Source organism: Gekko japonicus, unplaced genomic scaffold (assembly GCF_001447785.1).
Source record: "Gekko japonicus isolate JY-2015 unplaced genomic scaffold, Gekko_japonicus_V1.1 scaffold427, whole genome shotgun sequence".
Classification (NCBI taxonomy): Eukaryota; Metazoa; Chordata; class Lepidosauria; order Squamata; family Gekkonidae; genus Gekko; species Gekko japonicus.
This window is the reverse complement of record NW_015163101.1, coordinates 208,734-232,201: the sequence shown is the minus strand read 5'-3', so window position 1 is coordinate 232,201 and position 23,468 is coordinate 208,734. Positions and strand designations below refer to the sequence as shown.

Genomic DNA, 23,468 nt, shown 5'->3' with positions numbered 1-23,468 from the left:
CTACTAAGAGCTTTTCTGAGCAGATGTAATTGCTACTAAGAGCTTTTCTAAATAAACAGCCTAAGTCATAGCTGACTAACGGTTCAAATGGGGTCAATATCAAATGTGCAAGAACTAAGCTAAGTGACCATTGTGGTACCATAGGAGTCACTGGAGGAAACATGTTAGGATTTAAAAACTTTTTGGAGGATTTAAAAACTTTTTGGAAAGCTCATGAGAGAACAAACTCTTACTGTCTACTCTACACATATATAAGAGGCAGGAACTGCAGCTAGATGTACTCTAAGGGAGCTTGTGGTATGTCCTGAGGATTTTAAATCCCACAAAAGTAATCTAAGACCTGTGGGACAGGGGACTTAGATAGGGCCCAAGTGAAGAAACTTGTTCACTTAAATCTGTAAGACAATCCGGTGGTTTTCTAGCCTCCACCAACACTTTCCTTACTTCAGCAGAGAGACCTACATTGGAAGAAGAATCCTCTAAGCTGTTAAGCATAACCTCTGAACATTGTAGTGGTTCACCCTTCCCTGGATAGCAAGTCTGGAGCCTCTGAGTAGTGCTTGTAGGTACTGTGTGCCAACTGTATCAGAGTGGTGAACCAAAACTGGTGGGGCCAGAAATGTGTCACTACAATGCAACTGGTTCTCTCTGCCTGTATTTTAGCCAATAGTATGTGAATGATAGGAAATGAATGCACAGAACAGAGCCCCCTGCCATCGAATTTGGAATGCATCCCCTAGAGAGAAGGTCATTTTCTGCAAGCGAGCAGAAATGAGGAGCTTTGCAATTGTGTCTCATTGCAAAAAGATCCACATCTGGTGAAACCCATTTCTGAAAGATGGGCTGGATATAAGTGTCTGCTACAGATCATTCGTGTTGGGAAGCACTGACTCTGCTTAAAGCATTTGCCCTTGTGTCGTCCGACCCTGCAACATGGATGGCTTGTAGAACCATACAGTGTTGAGTAACCCAGTCCTAGGTGCTGTTATAATGTCAGCTGCCCTGAGCCTGCCTCGGTGGGGGCGGGGTACAAACTCAAATAACAAATAATAATAGCAACAGGTAGCCATAGCTTCTCTGCATAATCTCACTGATCCATGGCCACCCTGCTTGTTGATGTAGTACACTGTGGCAGTGTTGTCCATCTGAATTTGAAAAATCTTGCCAGATAACAGCTGCAAAGGAAACAAGTGCTGGGCACTTGTGTTTTTGGCACGTTAATTCCAAAACACTGATATGCAATTTACATTCCCTACCCATCCGAACACCATGAAGGGTCAAATTAAACTATTTTTATTTTATCTGAATTTATTGTATCTGTATTCCTATATGTTATGAATTAAAAATTTTAAAAAATTAAAAAGAAAACAAAAAGAAGGGTCAAATTTATGGTCCAGTTTAGACAATGTGCACCCCAACCCTTAAAGGAGGTGTCAGTGGTGAGGATGACATCAGATATTAGGGCCTGAATTGCACATCCCCTATCTGTAGGTAAAAAGATACATTCCTGAATAGAATCCAAAATGAAGCCTATAAAATGAACCCACTGTACAGGTTCCAGCTTAGATTTCTTACAATTAACAACTAGCCCTAGATTATTACACAATTGTAATGCACACTGAATATACTGCAACAGTAGTTCCCTTGAGGGAGCTGTTAGGAGCCATCCAGGTAAGGGAATAGACAGTGTCATAAAGACCCAAGGTGAGAAACAACCACTGCCATGCATTTTGTAAAAACACGGGGAGCCACAGCCAGCCCAAATGGTTACATGGCATATTGGAAAATATTGTCATTGAATTTAAAGCAGAGATATCTTCTGTCTTTTTCGTGTATCGTACTATGAAAATAGGCATTTGCAGATGTAATACAACAAATCAGGAATTTATCTGCAATAACTGTAAAACAGATTTTTCAGTCCTACAGCAGCTGATGAGTAAAGCTTTCTCCCGACAGCTCATGGCCTTCTTTGTCACTAAGTGTAGAGTGCGATTCTCAGCCATGCTTGGTTTGCATCTCTTCAACAATGAGCGAAGAGGGAGGTGGGTGGGTAAATAAGAAGGGGCAACCTTCTTCCCTAATGCAATACAAGGTCTCCACCTCCCACGAAGTAGCCAAAATCGAGGGTGATTTTTTCCCCATACAGATCACAGTCCATCCAGAATCGGAAAGGCTATCAAACCAGGAGAATCTGAGTGCAACCTTCCCAGGATCTTGTCCTTAGGTTTCGGATCCAAAGCGGAGACGTTGATCTCCAGTGATGGAAATAATCATCCCACTCAAGGTTAAATGTAGGAGTAGCCATGGCATAGGCAGGAACAAAGGCCACTGAGGGACTGGTCTCAGGTCTGACTGGCAAGGCAGGTGAACATGAGGGAAAGGCGGTAGATCTTGCTCAATCTCATCCTCCAGTAGAGAAGGAACAAGCGACCTGTCATGAATCGATGGGGTCTGAGGGGGCAGAGGCAACTGAAGACCTTCCAGCTCCGCTGGCCGGTCCAGTTCTGTAGCAGAGGTTTTCTCCTGCACGGTCTGAGCTTGTGTAGGCTTTTGGTGGTGCTCAGGCTTTTTGGCCAGGGGTTCAGCGAAGCTTCTTGGGGCCCCAGTTGAAGTCAGCTATCAAAACGTATGCTTCAACAGAACCCATTGGGACGGTTCTGATCTTGAACCGGACGGAACTGATATTACCGAAGATGGTTGAGATGACCTAGCTGACGGGACCTGAGGCACAGATAAGGCCTTGCCCCATAGCACTCTCCTTTTAAGCTTTCAACAAAAACAGCTGACAATGTCTACAGCCCAAGACATTTGGTGTTCACCCAAAAATAAAAGGCACAGATCAGGTTCATCTGCGTGAGACATCTTTGTCCCACAAGAGGTTTTTGTGCCGTTATCGCAGATGAGGCTGAGAGACAGGGGCAAAGGCCTGTAACGATCCTGACAGGTGTTTTTTGGGTTTTTTTAAACACAAAGTGAAAGGAATGGTAAACCCACCAATCCAAAGGGCAAACAAAGCTCAAACTTTTAACTGTTTGGGGTGTTGTTTTTTTGTAAACAGGTCAAGAATGCTAGAAATGTGACTTCTCCCTGTGGCAGCAAAGACAAAACTGAGGGGAAAGGGGGGGAACATGTGACTCTTGGGCAGGAAATGGCATGTGTGTTCCAAGGAGAGGGCGCGCTCCCTCCTTTTTCATTTCAGCTAGACATTTCACTGCACCTGGCTCTGAGCATGCACAGTCCCAATGTGGGACTGCACAGAAGCCAAGACGATGAATCTGCATTGCATGTTTTCCCCATCCTTGCCACGCTCTCTCCCTCAGAAAAGAGCGCAAACCAGGTTTGAAAGAACCTTGTCCACATATGTTAGCACACCATCTGCATGGAAAGTTATATACCCACATTGGTGACATTTTCTTCTCGTTCACAGCCACCATCTTCCTCACCATGCCATCAGAGGGCCTTTTGCAGGCTTTAACAAAAATCAATATTTGCTGCAGTGCTATGGTGTTGTATCTCTATTACAATTACTGATTTTTTTAAAAGCTCCCCCCCCCCTCCGGTGGTGCATCAGGTGAAAAATGCAGGGGAAATGGCAGCTGACAGAGGACAGCATGCAGAAAACTCCAGTGCCAGATGAATGCAGGACAGAGAATCCTCACCCGGTGGAAACACCCTGGGCTGTCTAGTTTAGAATGTAGCTGCTGACCAACAAAAGCCAATATGGTGCTTGGCTCAGAGGAAAGGGGCCACTGCAGCTGCCCTTCTAAAAACCTTTATCTTCAAACTGGACTACAGATAAAGATAAGGAAAGGACTTCCAAACAGCAGAACCAGCAGTTCCAGAATTTCTGCAGAATGCCAACTGTGGTTCAAAGGGAAAGACAAGCTTCTAGCCCTCCCCAGCTATAGCACAAGAACACATGAAGTTGCCTTATACCCTCCCAGACCTTTGGTCCACCAAAGTCAGTATTGTTTACTCAGACTGGCAGTAGCTCTCCAAGGTCCTCGGTCTTTCACATTACCTACCACTGGATCATTTTACCTGGAGGTGCTGGGGATTGAACTAGGGACTTCCTGCATGCCATGCAGAGGCTCTACCATTGAGCCACAGCTCCTTCCCCAAGAACTTTTGAGACTTAGAACAGGCGGCCACAGAGACTGCTTGAAGTTTCTTTGCACACTGCTGGAGACATGCAAGCTTGTATGCAGCACTGGCAGCAGAATCCAGATCCCCGTCCCCCCCCAACATGCAGCCAGGTTCTCACCCAAATGGCTGTGGAGGGATCCTTGAAAGCCATGCCGGTCATACCTGCTGAAGCCTCACAAGCCAGAGGAGCTGCAGAGGAACACCGCCAGCAATCCACGAGGCACGACCCTCCCCATGACTACCAAGGCCAGGTTAGGCAGTGAAATTCTATTAATTCTATACAAGAGAAACTGTGCACGCGTGCTTCATTTGCAGCAGTCCTATGGGTTCAAGAACTCGGCTCTGGGTGCAGAGCTTTTCGCTTTTGAATCCGAAAGGACTCCTGGATAAATGCATCTATTCTCTTGCACACATGTAGGTACTTTCTTTGAGCAACATCTATTTTGTGCTGTACACAGACACGTTATTCACCCACTCCTGCCTTCTGTTTTCTTGACGTTTGGCCTTATGGTGGCTCAGCACAGGGAGAGCGCTGCCCAGACACACCTGAGCTCACCAGGGGCGCCCGGGGCCTCCTGGGCTCCTCGTGATCGCTAGCACCACACGGGCACGGGTGCCCTCGCCACACCACGCTGTGAAGCCTTGGCGGGAAACCCGTTTGCAGACTGTACTTTGCCCCAGCTTTGGCTAACAGAAACAGCAGTGCGGATGTAACTCCAAACAACTTTAGGGCAAAGACTGGAAGTGTGGGGTGGGGTGCTTGCCTGAGGGGAGAGGGTAAAAAGCCCACAAGCAGGCAGCACCGGCTCTGCACCAGGCCTGCGTGAGCGGGTAGAAGCCCATCCATCCACACCACCCGACGCACCAGACAAGTTACTACCACAAGACATCCCATAACCATCCGGGCTTCTCAGGACTCTGTGGGCTTTGCCGTTCCGGAGGCTGGGAGCCCTGCTGCTTCCGGGGGATTTGCCTGCCCGGCTTCGGCTCACCTGGCCAACACGCTGAGCCCCAGGTGCCCCTTACCTGTTCACCACGGGAAGGCTGTTGGCCTTCTTGGCTGGAGCCTTCTTCTGCTGCACCTGCTTTGCCGGCTGGGCCACCTTGGCCTTCTTCTCTTCCTCCGCTTTTGCTTTGTGCTTCTCTTTCTCCTTCTCCTTCTCTTTGTCCTTCTTCTTCTTCTCCTTCTCCTTCTTCTCTTTCTTTTTCTTTGGTTTGTTCACGGGAGCTTGGGACAGGGCAGCCAACTGCTCATGGACGGCCTTCAGCTGGCGGGGAAGATGGAGGATCAAAGCTAAGAAAGTCAGGTGCTTCTGGAGAGGGCCCCCGTGCCGCTCTGGCCTCCTCGCGGGGACAGTTCACACAAAGCACTTGATCTCACACTCTTCGACCCTTTCACGCTCAGTCACTCTCAGGCAAACATCTGAATCAATTCTCTTGAAAAATATTGTGTTAGAATTGGCAGTGGGTGATGGGAACATTTGCTCCAGGGTGATCAGGGTTCATTCACACATGCAAGTCTTCACTTGATGCCACAGTCATCCAGAGATGGACATGATGTGTGAATGGGCTCACAAATGCCCACATGCAAGCCAGCTGCAAGCCCATCAACCTCAGCTCATTTCCAGAATGAGCCACACTCGCTAAAGCCCTCGGTGCAGGTTGGTGGCCATGTGCGGGGCCTGCTGAGAACTAAGACATCCATAAAGTGGTTGCACAAATACCAAGACTGACTTCCCCCCCCCCAAGCTGCAACGGTTGTGCAAATCACAGCTGCTCTTACATATACAACTCTCACATGGAGGTGCCAGTTCTCATATGCAGCACATTTTTTTGGGGGGGGGGGAACACACCTTCTCAGTTGCAAGCCCAATAATGGTTGCTGTGCCCCTGGCACGATGGGGACCTTGGCATGTGCAAACCCACTGTCTCTTTTTCAGAACTGAGGCACAGTCTAGACGGGAGAATGAAGTGGGAGACTGAACTGGGCCACTCTCACTGCAAATGGGGGGGGGACACAATTTTTAAAATCTCCCCACACAAGAGCCTGCAAGGAGAAGGCTAGCACATCAGGTTCTACCAAGTTTTCCACTTGCAAGGATGTGATTAAACATAGGGGAGCACTGAAAAATATGGCCTCCCCACCCCCTCACCTACAGTCTCGTTCCCTTCTCACTTTGCTGCTTATGCAGAACAAGCCTGAGTCCAGTTTTTCAGAGGCTGATGAATATCAACAAGCCACCTGACAGTCTCGGCAGGAAGGAACCCTCACTCACGAGAGCGCCACCCTGTGAGAACCAGCCTGACTTTTAGCACTGTCGGCTGCACTCCTGGCAGTCCGAGTGCTCGGGGGTGCCTGAGACGGCGGCAGTGACGCGCTCCTTTGCCCCACTCTGTCCTCAGCGGCCAGAGACCCACGTAGCCAAGCAGCTGCCTCTGTTGCCTTGAAAACGAGCACGGGGAGAGAGGCAGAGTGGGGTGGGGGCGAACATCCTCACCATCCTCACCAGCCCAGCTCCTGCGCTTTTAAGAACAACCTGGCAGGCTCTTCCTGGAATACAGCGGAACAAACCAGAAATGCTCCTCCTGGCAAACTCTTGTGTGCCAGAATGCTCTGAAAGAGGGATGGGGCCAGAAAAAAGACGGGTGGCATTGGCAACCCGGTGGGGACAGCAATTTGTCAAACTGCTAGCCTGGCCTACTTCTCAGGGCTGTTGTTGTTGTGGGATGCAACTGTGGTGCATAAAGAGCTGAAGGGGGGCAGGGAAACGTCCTCTTGGTCAGCTGCACAATGTAGGGCTCCCTTCCTCTAGAGGTGTGGCAACGTCCAACTCCCAGTATTTCCCAGTTCCTTGTCTGAATGGCACGTAACGGTTGCAACAGGCAGAACTACGACTCTTTCCATTGGCTCAGCTCTGCTGCTTTTCACTATATTAACCTACCCCGAGCCTTAAAGGCTGGGTGGGAGAAAGGTTGAATTATAAAGTCAACACATGCACATAAAATGGAATAAAAGTCAGGAGTTATTATATCAAATGGGGAGGAAAATAGTGGTCAGCCATGTCATTGGTGGTTCCCTCTTCACAGATACAGCAGGGAAGGCTGCCCTGCAGAGTCAAGACAACTCTGCTGGAGGCTACCAGCAGCCTCTTTCTCTAATGATACCTCCAGCCTCAGTGACTGTGCTGCCTTTCCCTGGTTGAAATGGTATGTTTATATCTCTGCAACCATGAGGGCTAGAAACTTTGAAAACCAGAGCCAGCAATCTTGGGCAATTTCTTGGAAAGAGGAGATGCCGCTCCAGGGAATACAGTGATTTCAAGCACCACAATTGTGAGGCATGATCACGCCACAAAGAGTGCACCCATCAAAGGAACACTGCAAGGAGGAATTTAGTTGTTTACTGAAAATACTGTTACCGTGCCATTCCCCTGAAGGCCCCAAGATCTCTCCATTTATCATCCTCAGTTATGTATAAGGCTCCTAGTCTAGTGTGTGCTACACACTGTACATCAACTAAAAGCAATTAACCAGACCCTGTCCTTGGGATTTATGACCAGTGTTCCCTCTAAGCTGAGTTAGTGTGAGCTAGCTCACAGTTTTTAGCCTCCAGCTCACACATTTTTGTCTTAGCTCAGGAAGGATGGCTCCAGAGCAAACTAGTTTATGCAGCAGCCAAATCGCTTGCTCACAACTTTAATGCCAGTAGCTCACAAAGTAGAATTTTTGCTCACAAGACTCCACAGCTTAGGGGGAGCATTGTTTATGGCCTGATTTGGCTATTCATCTTCACTTTCGGGGTAGTCTATCAGACTAACTGGCAGGCAACCAGTAAAGACTGGTCCAACCAGTCTGCTTGGACTGGTGGAAACACTCTCAGCTCTCAGGCAGAGATCTTTCCCAGCATCACCAAGATCCTTTCACTGGAGGTACCAGAGACTAAGTAGAAGACCTCGTGCACACAAAGCACTTGTTCTGCCCTGGAGTAATGGCCCCTCTCAGACTAATTTGATGGGCAAAGGCCGGGTAGTCACAGGCCTGGGCCCACGGGATCCTGCCCAGTGGAGGCTCCAGCCTATCCTACCCCTGAGCCTTCTGTTGCATGGCCAGCTGGGAAGGGAGATCTGGGCTGTTGCAATGTGGATGTTTGGCTCCACCTTGGCTCCCTTACAGCAGCGCTGGTTTGAGGAGCATCCACATGGCATCATCCTCATTTACTCTACTTCTGTTGTCCCCCCCCCCATCTTTCCCAAACCTGGCAGAGTATGATCATTTTGGAAAGATCACAGTCAAAGCTCCTTTGGATGCCGTGTGGAGGGAAAGGTGTCTATGGTTGAAGGCCCCCCACCCATATTGAAACCATTTTCCATACCTCAACCCTTTGGCCACAATTTCCACCCCCTCACATAGATATTTTAGGGGTTTTTTTTGGGGGGGGGTTGTCTTTTACAAGAAATGGTAATCAACAGATCACTATGGCACAATATTGTTATAACAATCTATTATTGCAATGTAGTAGTTCCCAGCTTTCATTCATTTATTTATTTTTTAAAACTAAGTCTTTAGACCTTTTTCTTAAAGAGTTATAAGGCAAAATATGCTGGCAGCACATTTCCCCTTATAACTCCACAATGGAAGCTCTAGAGACTAATTTTTAATGGAGCCTGGGCACAAGTATATTATTGCAACAAAAGGACTTTGGCCCTAGTTGTTCTTGGTCACCCTCTGATCTGTTTCCATCTTCTCTTACAGGTGTTTTAGTAGAGGCAGGGCGCCACTGATGAAATCCCACCCCAGGCCAAGGGGTAACCTCCTTCAGTGTCCAAATCCCCAGGTGAAGTTTTATTGGACTAACAGAAAAGTTCAGTATCTCTTATTATGACACCCACAGAGGTTTTCACAGCTAAATACTAATATGACAGAACACTTATCTGTACAAGAATAAAGAAATCAATAAAAAAAATAAAAATAAACAAATACATTCCATCCATTCCAGTCTCGGGAGTCATTGACCTTGTAGCACTGCCTCAAAGATCGGGAACAATCCTGTGTGAACAAGAAGAGAGGCAAGGGAAGCAAATATTGTGTCCACACTGCGATTCCAGATGGTGGGGAAGGGTGCAGGGGCAGAGGATCCAAGGAGCTGCATTGCCACAAAATCACACTCCTGTTCTGATCTCCCACTGAGAATTGGGGTTTCCCCTGCTTTCTTTAATAGGTGTCAAGTTTCTGTCCCTCATGGCTGCTTAAATATCCCTGGCCATCCAATGTTCCAGTGCCGAATGTTCCAGTGCCGATCACTCAAACAGCAAAACGCTTCACAGTTGTATTTTTCCTCATAACAACCCTCCGTGGCCACTCCTGCTACTATTCTAGAGATAACAAACTGAGGCCTAGGAACTTAAAGAAGGCACTGCAGTGTGTCTCTGACAGAGGTGGGAACTGAATCTACATCTCCCAGACCCAACCACCCTGGCCAGATAAACAAGAACACACGAACCCTGCCTTACACTAAATCAGATCACTGGTCCATCAAAGTCAGTGTTGTCTCCTGAAACTGGCAGCAGCTCTCCAGGACCTCAGGCAGTCAAGAGTCTTCCTCATCACCTACTGCCTGGTCCTTTTAAACTGGAGGTGCTGGCAACTGAACCTTCTGCACGCCAAGCAGATGCTCTGCCACTGAGCCACAGCCCCTCCCCTAATACACTGGGAAACTATGAACCCAAGAGAACAGAGATTCTCCCCATTGGCTTTGCACCCCCACCCCCACAGTATATTGGCAATTATCTCAAGGGGTGTCACAAAATTCTCAAGCAATTCAAAAAACAAAGTTAGATTTAATTCACAAATGCCATACGGCACTTTTTCCTGGATAATGGTCAAGACTGCGGAGGCTTGGACCCCAAGGATCCCGTCCACTGTGCAAGCAGCCACCCACTACCAGGAGAGGGATTCTGAGAGCAGCACAGACTGCAGTTGGGGAGAGGGGGGGGGCCCTGAAACGGTCTGTTTGGCAAATGGGACTCTTAAGTCGGTCCACCTGGTTTCAAGGGCCAGTCTGCATGAGAATTGTCATTCTGAGTTGCAATAAAGGTGACAGTTGCAAAAAATGATTTATTTTGTTTTAAACTACAAATATTTTTAAATTTTATTTAATAAATTTAGGAAGGGGGAGTGAAGTACTCAAGCCAACAATGACCGGGTGAGGCCACTCGGAAAAGGTTTGGAATCACCCTGGCACACGGAGGAGCCCTGACCAGGGTGGTGGTGTTCAAGTTCAAATCTTTGCTCAGCCACAATGCTTCCTGGGTGGCCACGGCTAAGTCAGGATCTCTCTGACACCTTGCATCAAGGTTGAGGACAAAAAGGTACATTGCAGGCTCACCTGGTTGCTTGGGGCACGCGCCATCACCTTCACATGAGCAGAGAGGGAGATTTTTCAAAGGGGTGTGTTTTTTTTGGTTGGTTGGTTTTAAAGCAGCCCCAAAGGCATGATGTGGGCTAGTAAAACCTTTTAGTGGGCCATTCACGTTTGTGGCCACATGAGCCAAGGCTCTTAGGTCTCTCAGAACTGGCCTTGAACAAGCCGGGAGTGGGCCTCAGCCAGCCACCCTGACCGGAATGGAGGGAGCTTCTCACCTGCTCCTGGAGCTCCGCCAGGCGCGTGGCCCTCTCCTCCTCCGAGTCGGAGCTGTCGGAGTCCGAGGAACTCTCCTCGCTGCTGTGGCTGCTCTCTGTGCTTTTGCTCACCACGGGCGCTGCTGGAGGCGGCGGCAGGGGAGGCTCTGCCGGCTCATCCGGCATCTTGGCAAATCTCATCTCGAAGACGTCCTGCGGGGACAGCGGCCTTCAGGAGGGGAAGGGACAAAACACCGCACAAGAGCAGCCGGCCCGGGAGCCTCCTCTCTAGCAGATGCTCCCAAACCCGGGGTCGGCTGAAGGCACCTCTCACTCCCACACTCAGAAGCACATCATGCCCGTGGAATGCATTCATGCAAGGACACCCAACTTGCACACTGTATTCCGAGTCAGGGATGAGGGGAGGGGGACTGCTCTTATCACAGAACTTCAGACACAACTTAGACAGACCCGCTTTCAAGAAGGCCAGAGGAAATGGTTTTGAAGGCACCTGCTGCTGCTGGGCTGTTACAAGCAGTGCTAGTCTCAGCCTGGCTGGCACCTGGGTGAGAACTGTGGCTTCTCAAACGGAGAGAAAGAATCAGGGCCCCAAGTCTTCTTCCGTTCCCCAGGAGCGCAGGAAAAGTGCAGCGTTATGACTTCAGCTTCCCGAGGATCTCAGCTTTCATTACATTAAACAAACAAGCCGCCATCTAGCCTTTATGACATGCAAAAATATGCTGGAAGTCTGTGTGCTGAAATCACAGAAGCCCAAGAAGGAGGGGCTGAATTAGATTCTGGTGACGGGGGAAGGGGGCACTGCCCCGCAGTACTGTTATCCCTCCTCATAGCTACCAAAACTGGAATAGGTTATGCGGGTTATATTTGTTCCTCAGAGCCAAACGATACATTACAGCAGACAGGGATCCAACCTGTAGTGGCCGATACCTTTTTAGAGGAAACTTTAGCCATTTAAAACTTTCCACAAGTGCCCGATCCTGATTCAGCCTGTGGTGTGGTGGCAGCAAGCAATCTTGTCCCCATTCCCCCCACACACACACACCCGTGCTCTCTAGAGTGCCGAAACAGCCCCCAATGCCTCTTCTGGCACTTAAAAAGGTGCACGAGGGGGACAAGATCATCTGGTACCACTGCAGCATTGGCCCGATTGGGCCCTCGGGGCAATTTTTAAACAGCGAAATTTTCCTTTAAAATTGTGCCAGGAGCCACGTGTTGGACCCGTGTCTAGTTTAGCCCTCAATCCAGTTTCTCTTGGTGCAGAATCTGGATACTATGGGTGACTGATTTTAACTGGGGGGGGGGGGGGGGGGCAGATCCCAGGGAACACACAGCCCTGAATATACCCAGGAAAAGAGAAAGAAAGGTCAGCTCAGTGTGCCAAAGCCTCAAGCACTATATGCACCAGCAAACACCAAAATGTTCTGTGGCACACTTGTATGACTCATCAGAACCGAAATATCCCAGAGTGATTTCATTTGGAATATTTTGGAATATTGTTATTGGAAGTCTGGGGGATGCTGGACCACACTCTGCTAAAATACTTATAAGAGTATAATTCAGAATTGTTATCAATGCAACGTATGTTTATTATATTGGTTCTTAATTACATTAGATTTATTAAAACCAGATGGGGTCTGCCCAGAGAAGATTCACACAGAGCTCAGTGGGTGACCTCCGTGAAAGTTTGGAATGTCTAGCGCCTTTGCGCCCGATGAGTTTGGAGTGCTCCAATCAGTCCTGATGAAGAGCTGATTTTCCCTCCCTCAAGGGAGGCTGCCTGTTGCACCTCTGCACAAGTGTCACTGTTCTGGGCTTGCTTCCTTCCAAACAGGTGCAGAAAACACAGCAAAAGGCTGACCAGAAAAAGACACACTTCAGGCTGTACAGCAGGGGGTCCCCAACATGGTGCCATGGGCACCCTGGAGCCCACCAGCGGCTTACAGAAAGTGGGAGGGGCTGGGTGGGTTCCTAACCGGCCTCTGGAGACCTGCTTGGCTGTGCAGATTCAAACACACGCAGCTCCAGCAGCAGCAGCAGCTGCCACCACCAATGTTCCCTCTAAGCTGCGCAGTCTAGTGAGCAAAAATTCTACTTTGTGAGCTACTGGCATTAAAGTTGTGAGCGAGCGATTGGGCTACTGCATAAATCAGTTTGCTCTGGAGCCATCCTCCCTGAGCTAAGACAGGAATGTGTGAGCAGGAGGCTAAAAAACTGTGAGCTAGCTCACACTAAGTCAGCTTAGAGGGAACACTGGCCACCACAGCACAAGGCTCTTCCCTGTCTGTCTCCAGATAAGCTGTGTGCGTGCAAGAAAATGTTTTTAATTTTAAACAATATGTTTGTTCAGGCAAAACTTCTGCCTGAAATGTTGAAGAGTTACTATTAAGAGTTATGCATGACCACAGTCCCTAACGTTTTGTTGCTGGCTCTGCCACCTGGGGCAGCCATTTTGTGGCTGCGCCCACCCGCCTGTGCTGGAATTCCAAAGGTTTCCGCAGGGTCAAAGAAGGCTGGGGACCCCCCTGCAGTCGTTCTGCAGTCGAATGCATTTCTCATGGGGCAGGCTCCAGTTTTATTTTATTTTTCAACCACCTTTTACCTGAAGCTTCCTGGCCATGGCCACAACTTCATGGTCGGGAGGATTGTACTTGTAACAATTAGAGAACATTAACCGAATATCCGCCGCAAACCCCTGGGCATCTTGGTATTCCCGGCTGTCCATTTTTTTCTGCAAGCACAGGAAGCCAAAAAGGGGTGGGGGGAGGGGAGAAAATGAAGGGGGCAGGGTTGGGCAGGAAGTGGGTGAGGAAGAGAAGAGCTGTAAGTGACATGCATCCACAGATGAAATGGGCAATACAGAAAAGCCCCCCCCCCACCACAAAAGGTCAGGAAAACAGTTCCATCCATCTTGCGATCTCACTGCAACCAATGGGGAGAATGACTACAGGCCCTTTTGACCTTAAAAGTACTCAAGAATAAGAATAGCCAGAAGGATGTGGGGAAATGATACTCCACAGCAGCTGGGAAAGCTTCTAGTGGGCCTCAGGCAAGTCTGTGCTAGAAGAACACAAGGAAGAGCCCCGCTGGCTCAGAGCGAAGCCAGACGCCCTCGGGCGACTCACAAGCAAGTCATGAAGAGGACAGGTCGTGAAGATCTCCTGGGGTGGTGAGGGGGATTTCACTGCTCCGCACAGCTCAGTACCCCTCCCCATAGCCGGCACAGCGGGAATAAGTTATGCAAAAATCACGGAATAAATGGAAACACATAAAATGTTTCACCTGGCACAATTTGTCCACGTATACTTCCTTGTCTTTGCAGGGAGTCTGATGCCGAGCAAAGCTGGGATGCTGAATGCCAAACTCTACACACGCATGGTGCAGTCAGGCGTCCAGTTCAGCCAGGATCCTCCCAAGTCAGATGGTCTAGACAGCCAATTTCACCACTGCCGCCTGAGCTCCCCCCACTCCCGGCACAGGGGTGAGAGGGGAATGCTTCTGAGACTCATGCAGCAAACTGCAGGCCAGAGGCAGCGACTGCTGACCTGCTCTCTGCTGCACCCCAGAGCCCCCACTGCAGGTACTGCAACTGCACACTTGGCAGGGTTCGGATGACACAAGCGGCCCCAGCGTGCCACCTGGTCCCATGAGGCAGCTCTCTCCAGAGGGAACAAGGGTGGCCCTCCGGTACAGACCCACCTGTACTTGAGACAGCCCACCTCTGCTTGATGGCCACCCAAAGCCCTCTCATTTGAGAAACCAAGCACCACAGGCGAGTGAGCTTTATGATGCGGGGAGGTGGAAAAGGTGGGCATACTTTCACAGTGCTGAGATCCATCGGGTGCTTGATAATGTCATGGTAGTCGTGCAGCTCCAGGGCCTCGGCATCCACGGGCTTGTAGAAGGGCCAGGCGTAAGCGGCATGCTTCTTCGACAGCATCTCCTTAAGGATGCTGTCACAGTATTTCAGGTGTTCCGAGAGCTTGCCTTTCTTGCCCGCGTGCTGGGGGACCTCCCCATCTTCCAGGTCTTTCTTTGGTGGTTTGATGGGCCGGCCCCCACTTTCCCGCCGAGCCACTACTTTTGCCTGCTTGGGGTCCGACAGTGGGGTGGGTGACTCGCTCCGGCTGGCAGTAATGGCCGACGTGGTGGGCGTGGTTGTGTCTGCTTTCCGCTTCACTCCCTTCTTCTGAAATTCACAAATACAGATGAAAGGAATTTGGTGGTTTTCTCACTGAAGTGCTACTAGAGGCTGTTCTTAGGTGATGGCTGGGGCCTGTGTGAATTCCGTGCCAGCACAGAAACATGACAGCAGGAGGTGCAGAATCTAGCTTCCCACAAATCTCATCTTTCGGGTTTATTAAAGAAAAAAGAAAATTCCTAGCCCATGTGATTGGGGATGGGTCAGGCAACTTCAAATGCTGAATAAGATTTCTAGGAAGGCCTCAACTCATGCCATGACTCACCAGGTCTTACTTCCAGAACACAGCTGTGAAACACCTGGAGAGTGCCTTTGAGCATGTAGAGAGAAATGCTTACTGAGAACTAGGAGTGTTCAGATCTACCTCAGCCGAAAATATACCCGAAAAATACCTTATCAGTAGTTTTCGGGTATACTTTGGCTTCCCAAATGTATCTGGGTTTTCTCAGGAAAATGGCGGGGGGGGGGGGGGGAGGGGACGGGACAACAGTCTGCTATAGCTGCGGCACAGCAGATCCTGGGGCCATCCCACACAGGTCTGCATGTGGCAGGGAGGGAGCTCCCCGCGCAGCACGCAGATCCTGGGGCCAGGGTCTCCTGCAGTGCCGTTTAAACCACGTCACAGGAGAAGCCAAGCCAGCCTCAGGATCAGGCTGGCTTCTCTTTTTTTAACTGGTATTTTTCTACTTGGGTCTATTGGACCCAAAAAAAACCCTGGGATTTTTGAAAAGTCCCAGATCCAAATACCATTCTGGTATTAAGAACTGGAATTTTTTGGAAATACTGAATTTTTTTCTAGGTCAATAGACCCAAACCAAAAAATACCAATTAAGAAAAAAAGTGCAAAGCCCTACTGAGAACCCTTCAAGGGAGTCCAAGCTCAAGCGGCCATCCTGCTATGGCACGGCCAGCGACACAAGCAGCAGGGATCAGCAGGAGACGCACCACATCTCCCCTGGGTCTGAAAAATGGAAAATAAAAGCTGAGGCTCTGGAAAACCACAGAGCTCCATGTCTGGAGGCAACAGAGACGACAGAGGTAAGACTCCTCCTCAAGGTGCACAGAAGAGGGGTGTTAAAAACCATGCTACCCGCTCCTCGTATGGAACACGAGGGCTAACACTGTAGCAATCGTGTGTGGGTGGGGCCCCACACATGTTCAGGTCAGCCAACACGTGTCTTCCCAAGAGGGCTAAGATATGATATGCAAAGTCACATGAATGAATGGAAGAAGGCGGTAGATCACCCTGTTCTGTCAAAGCAATGTGATAAGGCCTAAATCTTATACCTGTTTCTGTGGACCTTAAGCTGCAGCTTTTTCAACAAAAAATTATGTTTAGGATATACTGGACACCACAGCACATTTTTAGTAAAGGAATAAGTAAAGTGCCCAGTTTCTGGAGTTAACAGTTTAAACAACACATCTCCTAATATGCTTTGGGCCTGTCTGGCTATACAGACTTTTTGGGAGGAAGTAATTATTCATATCAATTTTGTATTAGAATACTCATGGATCTTTGAGGATGCTTATGTACTTTCAAACTATTTGCCTGCCTCCTGCAGATGGTCAACAAAAATGGACCCTTCATGCCCTTAAAGTTGCTAAAAGATTTAGATTACGACACTGGAGCAATAAATGCCCACATCCAGTAATCCAATGGATCGAGGACTTCACAACCTTATCAACATTTCCATGTATGGCAGATAGATGACACTTATGGATGGACCTATTTCTAGATATTTGGAAACCATTTACAGATGCTTATCTGTAGACTCACCACCACTGCAGTTATATTTTTTATTTCTTTCTAGTTGGGGGCTGCAATTCATTTTCTTTTAAAAGAGTACTACTAAGAAACCAAAACCACGTCAAATCTCCCGATCGTGGCCATCTCTCCTCCAACCTGAGAGGACTTAGGGGGTGTTTTGGGGGCAGACAGTCTAAAGGAAAGCAGCTCACATCTGAGATGCACACACCGCCCCCCACTGCCCCCCCACACCAAGCCTCGCTGAATGCTCCGCTCCCTTGAAGGGGAAACCCCAACCTCTGCGGGCACAGCTCATCTCCTCTGGCTTCTTGATTACCTTGACAATAGGTGGCGCTGGAGGAACTACTGGCATGATGGGAGCGGCAGGAGGTGGAGGCGGAGGGGGTGCAGCAGCAGGGGGAGTGGCGATGGGGGCGACGTTTGCGGTGATGGTTGGCACAGGCGTGGCGGCAATGACTGGCGTCTGCGAGACCGAGGGAGGAACGCTCTGGAAGGGGGCCGGCGGGGACACAGAAGACACAGCTGCGGTGTGCTGCGCTCCTGTTTGAAGAGACAGACAGGTTAAACCCAACAGGTGGCAAAGGCCAAGCTCTAGCCTGGGATATACCAAGACACTCCTCCTCCCCCCATTCCCTGGCGTTCTGCCATTTTCATTGGTGGTTGTTTTGTATGCTGTTCATTATACCATCAACATTAGAAGCAACATCACAGGGAACCCGGACAGGGGCAAAGAAACACAGGCTTGTGGGCTGCACTTGCCCAAGAGAGGAGCAAAACTGAAGCAGGGACTTCTGAGTTCAAACAGTGGACCTGAGAAAACTGGCAGTATTCCTATCTCTGGGCTTTCCTTCTGAGAAGATTAAAACCACCTCCTGCCCAGGTCTCGCTTCCCTTTTTGCAAGACAGAAGATGTCCTGAACTCTGTCAAGCAGGCAGGATCCCTACAAATCCCTCTGCAGCCCACGCCCTTTTTAAGCAGACCACCTCCCCCCGTGCCTAGGTTGGCCACCTCTGACCTTTTTTAAAAAAAAGAAGAGCCAGTTCTATAAAGCTTCCGTGGCCAGAGAGAAGTATTAATTGCCAGTGACCGCCAGGCACGTTGCTATGATCAAGCTCAGCTTATGTAGCCAGCTGGAAAGGGACGGGAGGCGGCAGGCTGTCCACACAAGAGCCTGGTTTCTTGTCTCATCCCTCGGCTGGTCTCCCTGCCGCCTGCCCCCTGCCACCACAGGCTCTCTGACCCCAGCCTCTAGCACCTCACCTCCTATTATTAGATTATTATTATTTTGCGTCTTTTAAACATTTGGTTTCCTTGATCACCAAAACAGCGATCTGCCCAAGACAACCGGTTTGCTTTAGCTTACTGGGGAAGGGAGGAATTTGAACTTGCATCTAAATCCAACACTTTTTACTGCACCACACAAGTGCTCCTGCCCGGAAGGTCAAGTTCTCATGACTGAACAGCTCAGCAACACCAGTGTCTATTCCTTTTTGAAAGATCTGCATATATTCCTGCTCCTAAGAGGCACGAAGGAACACAAGATCCCCAGCGGACCAAAATGCAGGCCACTTTGATGAAGCATTGTTGTGGGTCATCCAGGGCTCAGTGAGAGAAAAGACCCCTCAGGAGGAGACCTGTGTAGCTAGCTCTGGGTCACCAGAAGCCAGCAAGCAGGAAGATGAGCTGCAAGGCCTGCCAGGATTCACAGCCAACAGCTGGTGCAGAGCCACTGACACCCTTCAGCCCTGATTCAACAGGTGAAACTCAGTTGATTGTTTCCAGCCCTCCAGTATCACCCACTCCCTTAGAGCACTGCAGATGGAGGCTATGAGCAGAACTACAGGAGAGACAACAAAGTGCACGCCTCTTAGCCCAACACAAGCTGCTTGAGTAGTTGCAGGATTACTCCCAAGCAGCTGGCTGTAAGCATGACGTTTAAACATATGGCTATAAAAAACAGCCAAGGGAGGCTGTGAGATATGGAAGCAACAAGTCAAAATCCCTCTGACTCTGTGACCACTGCATCGGATCCTGCCTCAACCCTGTGATTCTTCAAATTGTTTCCTGACTCTGCCTTCGTCTAGTTACTGAACCTGCTTGTAACTCTCGGATTCTCAGACCCTGCTGTATGGACTGACCCTCGGGCTAGACTCCTGACTCTGTGCATAACCTTAGACCGAGACCTTGACTGTGCTTCTGGAATTGGTGCTCTTGCCTTACTCACCCTGCGCTCTGACAGCATGCCCTACGCCACTCCCAGCCTGGCTCACAACAAGCATCTTGTTTCCCACAGGAGCCAACCAGTTGTCCTGAAAGACCCACAAGCAAAGACACAATGCCATCCTCTGACATTGCCCCTAGCAACTGCATTCAGAGGTACACTGTCTCTGATCATGGAGGTTCCATTTAGCCACCACAGTTCATAGTCATTGAAAGCCCCGTCCCCCTAGAGTTTGTCTAATCCCCATCCATGCAAGCGACAGCTACGAGGAGCAGATTCCCACATCTCTGTCCCATTTAGGGTTTCCTGCCTCTCCTCTACTGGGGATTAGAGCCAAACAGCTTTCTTTGAAGTCTGCATCCTTTGACAGAGTAGAACTGCCAGAAAGGGAACTGTCCACCCCTTCCCCCTTCAACCCATTTTGCTCTCAGCGTCAGAGACTGGACAGTGGAAATTTTTTTAATGTCCCATAAGAATGAGCTTCCCTGATCTTACAAGGTAATGAACATGGCACATGAGCAGCCTTCTACTATTTCTCACGCTCTCTCCACCTAACCTACCTCACAGGGTTGCCATTATAAAGCGGAAGAGAGAAGAATGCAAGCCCCGCCATGGGCATAAGTTATATAATAAATACTTGTTGGTCGCAGAGGAGCTCCTGGACTCAAATCTGTCTTCCCTACATACTTTCTCAAGCCCAAGAAGCACAGTTTTATCGATATATCTAATAGCGAAGGAGCCCTCTGTGTGCGGATATCTAAATCCATACATCGGGGGCACCTGGAGGGCAGGGAGATTTTCCTGCACATCTGGAGCAATCCCCAGATGTGCAGAAAAATCTAAAAACTGTAAAAAACTATAGGGGGGATACTGAAATTCCCCCAAAAGTAAAAGAGCGTCCCCTGCGCATGTGCAGGGAATGCTCTTGGAATGGCTTCGGTGGCGGTGGGAGGGGTGGGGGGAGAAGGCTTGGCCGATCGGTGAGGACTCGCTGCCACCACTGCCGCCTGCGGGAGAGGAAGGAGAAGGTTTGGTGGGCCAGCAAAACCTTGCCGCCGCCGCCAAGGGGGGAAGGGGGAAAGCTCGGCGGGCCAGCGAAGCGCCGCCGGTGGCGGTGGGAAGTTCGGCGGGCCAGCGAGGCGCCGCCGCCAGGGGGGGACAGGGGAGAAGACTCACCTGCGGCTGCTTCTCCCGTGGAGCGTCTCCCCCCCCCGCAAGTATCGCGGGTCCCCCTTCTTGTTAGCCTCTAAATATCTCATCCTTGAGTCACCTTTCTTCTGAACAGACAAATTCCAAACACGCTAACCTTTCCCCTGACATGTTATACATACATGTTTCTCTGATCACAGCAAAGGGTGCATGGATTCCAAATTTCAGCAACATTGTTCGCGGAATATATCACTGCACAAAACTTAGCTTTCATTTGCTTTATTAAATCAAGTTTCTTACTGATTTAAAAAACGTGTTTCGTTTGCAGTTAGCTTAGAGAACCCACATTATTTGCATTTAGCTGAGGGAAGCCATATTAAAATGTATATGTATTTAAATCACATTTTAAAATCAACTTATACACAGCATTATAACCATAGAAATCAAAGACAGCAGCAAGCCAAGGTCAGATCTCATATGGAGTTATATGCCTGAATCTACCGTCTTCCAAGCTTTTAACAACAATCAGATCTCCAGGTCCGCGCAGCTTGGCAGGCCCCTGGCTCTGTAGTCTGGAGGCCACAATGAAAAGTGGCCACCAGCCGGAGGTTATGTAGGACTGCTAAGGAACAGTCTTCCGAGAATCTTTATAAGCAGGAAGGGAACGTGGGGAAGAAGGGGCGCTCTCTCCTTCAAGCATCACTGGCCAATGCCATTAAGGGCTTCAATGGTGACCAACCCGCCCACAAGCAGACTGGCAGCCAATCCAATGTACGGGGCACAGGCAAACTAATCTCTCTGCAGTCCACATCAGAAATGAATCTGGCTGCTGCATTCTGCTGTGGGGCCACTTCTACATGGAGTGGGGTGGGGTTTTTTTTAAAGCGTAGAGATGTGAAGGCCCGGGAAAAAAACGGAAAAATTCAGGAAAAAAAATGGTTTTTTTCCTGAAGCCTTTTTGATTTTTTTCCAAAAAATTGGAAAAATTGAAAAAAGAAAAAAAAAATTGATTGTGGAACATTTTATTTTAACATGATGAATAAAATATTTTAAGACAAGGTGTTCAAATATTTTCCATATCATTTCTTATATATATACACACACACATACACACACACACACACAAACACACACATATATATATATGGTATCAGATTGATCTAATTTCTGTGCCCTGAGGACAATTAAGTCCTAGGTTACAAACTGAACTCTCCAATGCAAGAACAAGATGCATTTCTTCCTTTAGGAGGTGCGATTGTCAGAAGAAAATAAAAAAGTTTCAGTTTTGTTTTTGCATGTGGATGGGTATTCTGTTTGTAATAATTGTTTAGATACACTATATTTTTAATATGCTAGTTGTGATAATTTCATGCCAAGTAAAAATGTCCATAGTCATATTTTATGTTCCTAAAGTAATAGAATGACTTTCAATCTAGAAAAGACAAAAGAAATGCTAATGTAGCATTTTTTTCAATTTTTCCGAAAATTTCCGTTTTTCCCCGAAAAAAACCGGAAAAAAACCGGGTTTTTTTCCGAGCTTCAAAATTTCCGGAAATTTTACATCTCTAGCGTCTCCACAAGGTCACCCCCTCATCACCCACCTTCTGTGTTTCCCTTCTTTGTGCTGAAATCTTCCCCAAACTGAACATGTTGGAAAGACTGGAGTTATCATCTCTTTCATCCATGTGAAGGCATGGATTTCACAAGGTCCCACCTGCAGCGGCACCATTTTCCTTCTTCACCCTCCACCACCCAGGCATTAATTTGCTTTTTCTTGAAACAGACAACTGACATATCACTGTCGCATTACAAAGAACTACCTGCTGGGTTCTCTGAACTCCCAGACTTTTGTCCTCAAGAGAGTAAATCTCTAGCCCAGTGGTCCTCACTGCACATCTCTCACTCACAATTGCCATCAGTCAGAAGAGCCACGTGACGACAGTGTGCCACCCCACCACGTACACATGCACAGTATTACAAGGCACAGCTATTAATATTAAACACAGGTGGGCTCGCCGTGTTGGTCTGAAGCAGCAGAACAAAGTCGGAGTCCAGTGGGGGCACCTTTTGGACCAACGAAGTTTTATTCTGGATAGAAGCCTTTGTGTGCATGCATGCCTCTTCACACAGGCCCCTCAGGTAAGCACGAGAGGCTCAAGTACTGTCTCGTGCCAGAGAGCCAGTTTGGTGTAGTGGTTAAGTGTGCGGACTCTAATCTGGGAGAACCGGGTTTGATTCCCCACTCCTCCACTTGCACCTACTGATGTGACCTTGGGTCAGTCACAAGCTCTGGCACAGCTGTCCTTGAAAAAGAGCACTTTGTGTCAGAGCTCTCTCAGCCCCACCCACCTCACAGGGTGTCTGTTGTGGGGAGGGGAAGGGAAAGGAGTTTGTCAGCCGCTCTGAGACCCCAAGTGAAGGGCGGGGTATAAATCCAATCTCTTCTTCTTCTTCTTCTTCTTCTGAAGAAATGTGTGCGCACAAGAAAACTTATACCCAAAATAAAACTTTGTTGGTCTTAAAAGTATCACTGGACTCAAATATTAAAATTTGTTAAATATATTCTTTTATTTACCAGAGCGCCTCCATCCATGCAGAGTTCTCTCCCCGTGAACCTTGGCCAACCCTTTTGCATACCTGGAATACGGGGATGGACTTGCAACTTGGGAGTTTGAACACAGAATGGGCGTGCAAGCTTTCAGGTTCCCCAGAACTCTTTAGTAGGCTGCATGCTAAAAAAAACAAATGCTTCTCTACATTTCCCTTAAGTTGAACTCTAGCACTCTGGGAGACGGGCTGGTCAGAACGGCTTTCCAAGCTAAACTTTCTCTTTGCAAGGAGTTCAGCTTTATGGCTTCAACTCAGCAACAGAATGCCCCATTCCACCACCTCATTCAGCTGCTTATGTTGGCCCAGACTCATATAGAGAACCCCTACATCTCCACAAGATAAATGTAGTCATCACAGACAAGTTGTGTTGAGTGTTAAAAGATAATACTGCTAGTTTTACCTTAGGCCCATGTCAATGATGACGTTATCTCAATTTCTAAAGGACTCCTTCCACCTTTTCCTCCTCCTGACCTTCGGCACCCACGACCGGATCTACATGGCTTGAGAGTCCACCAATTCAAGAGCCCGCTCCACAGATGTTGGAGATCACCTTAGGCATGTCCAGAGGTCATTTCGGGGGGAAACGCGGGGGAACGCAGTTCCCCCGGGTGAGGTACGGGGGGGCTGGGCACATGACGAAGCCCCGCCCCCTGCTTCCGGCCGCCCCGCTTCCGGCCCTCATTCAGCCAGGAGGAGGCAGGAGAAGAGGGAGGGTAAGTTGCTTCCTCCCTGCCTC

The 23,468-nt window shown here is 48.8% G+C and overlaps 1 protein-coding gene across 4 annotated transcripts in view; it reads right to left on the bottom strand.

Moving 5' to 3' along the window:
• BRD3 (bromodomain containing 3) overlaps nt 1–23,468 on the bottom strand; it is a 65,733-nt gene that overhangs the window by 16,925 nt on the left and 25,340 nt on the right. For 2 of the 4 annotated variants that reach the window (XM_015406743.1, XM_015406744.1), the window contains exons 5-10: nt 17,068–17,291; nt 14,600–14,971; nt 13,385–13,513; nt 10,786–10,977; nt 9,127–9,192; nt 5,173–5,414 (exon numbers count right to left, since the gene is read on the bottom strand). In XM_015406743.1, coding sequence (XP_015262229.1) covers nt 5,173–5,414; nt 9,127–9,192; nt 10,786–10,977; nt 13,385–13,513; nt 14,600–14,971; nt 17,068–17,291 — 1,225 coding nt within the window. The remainder of the gene's footprint in view (nt 1–5,172; nt 5,415–9,126; nt 9,193–10,785; nt 10,978–13,384; nt 13,514–14,599; nt 14,972–17,067; nt 17,292–23,468) is intronic. The other 2 variants (XM_015406745.1, XM_015406746.1) reach the window with 1 other exon arrangement.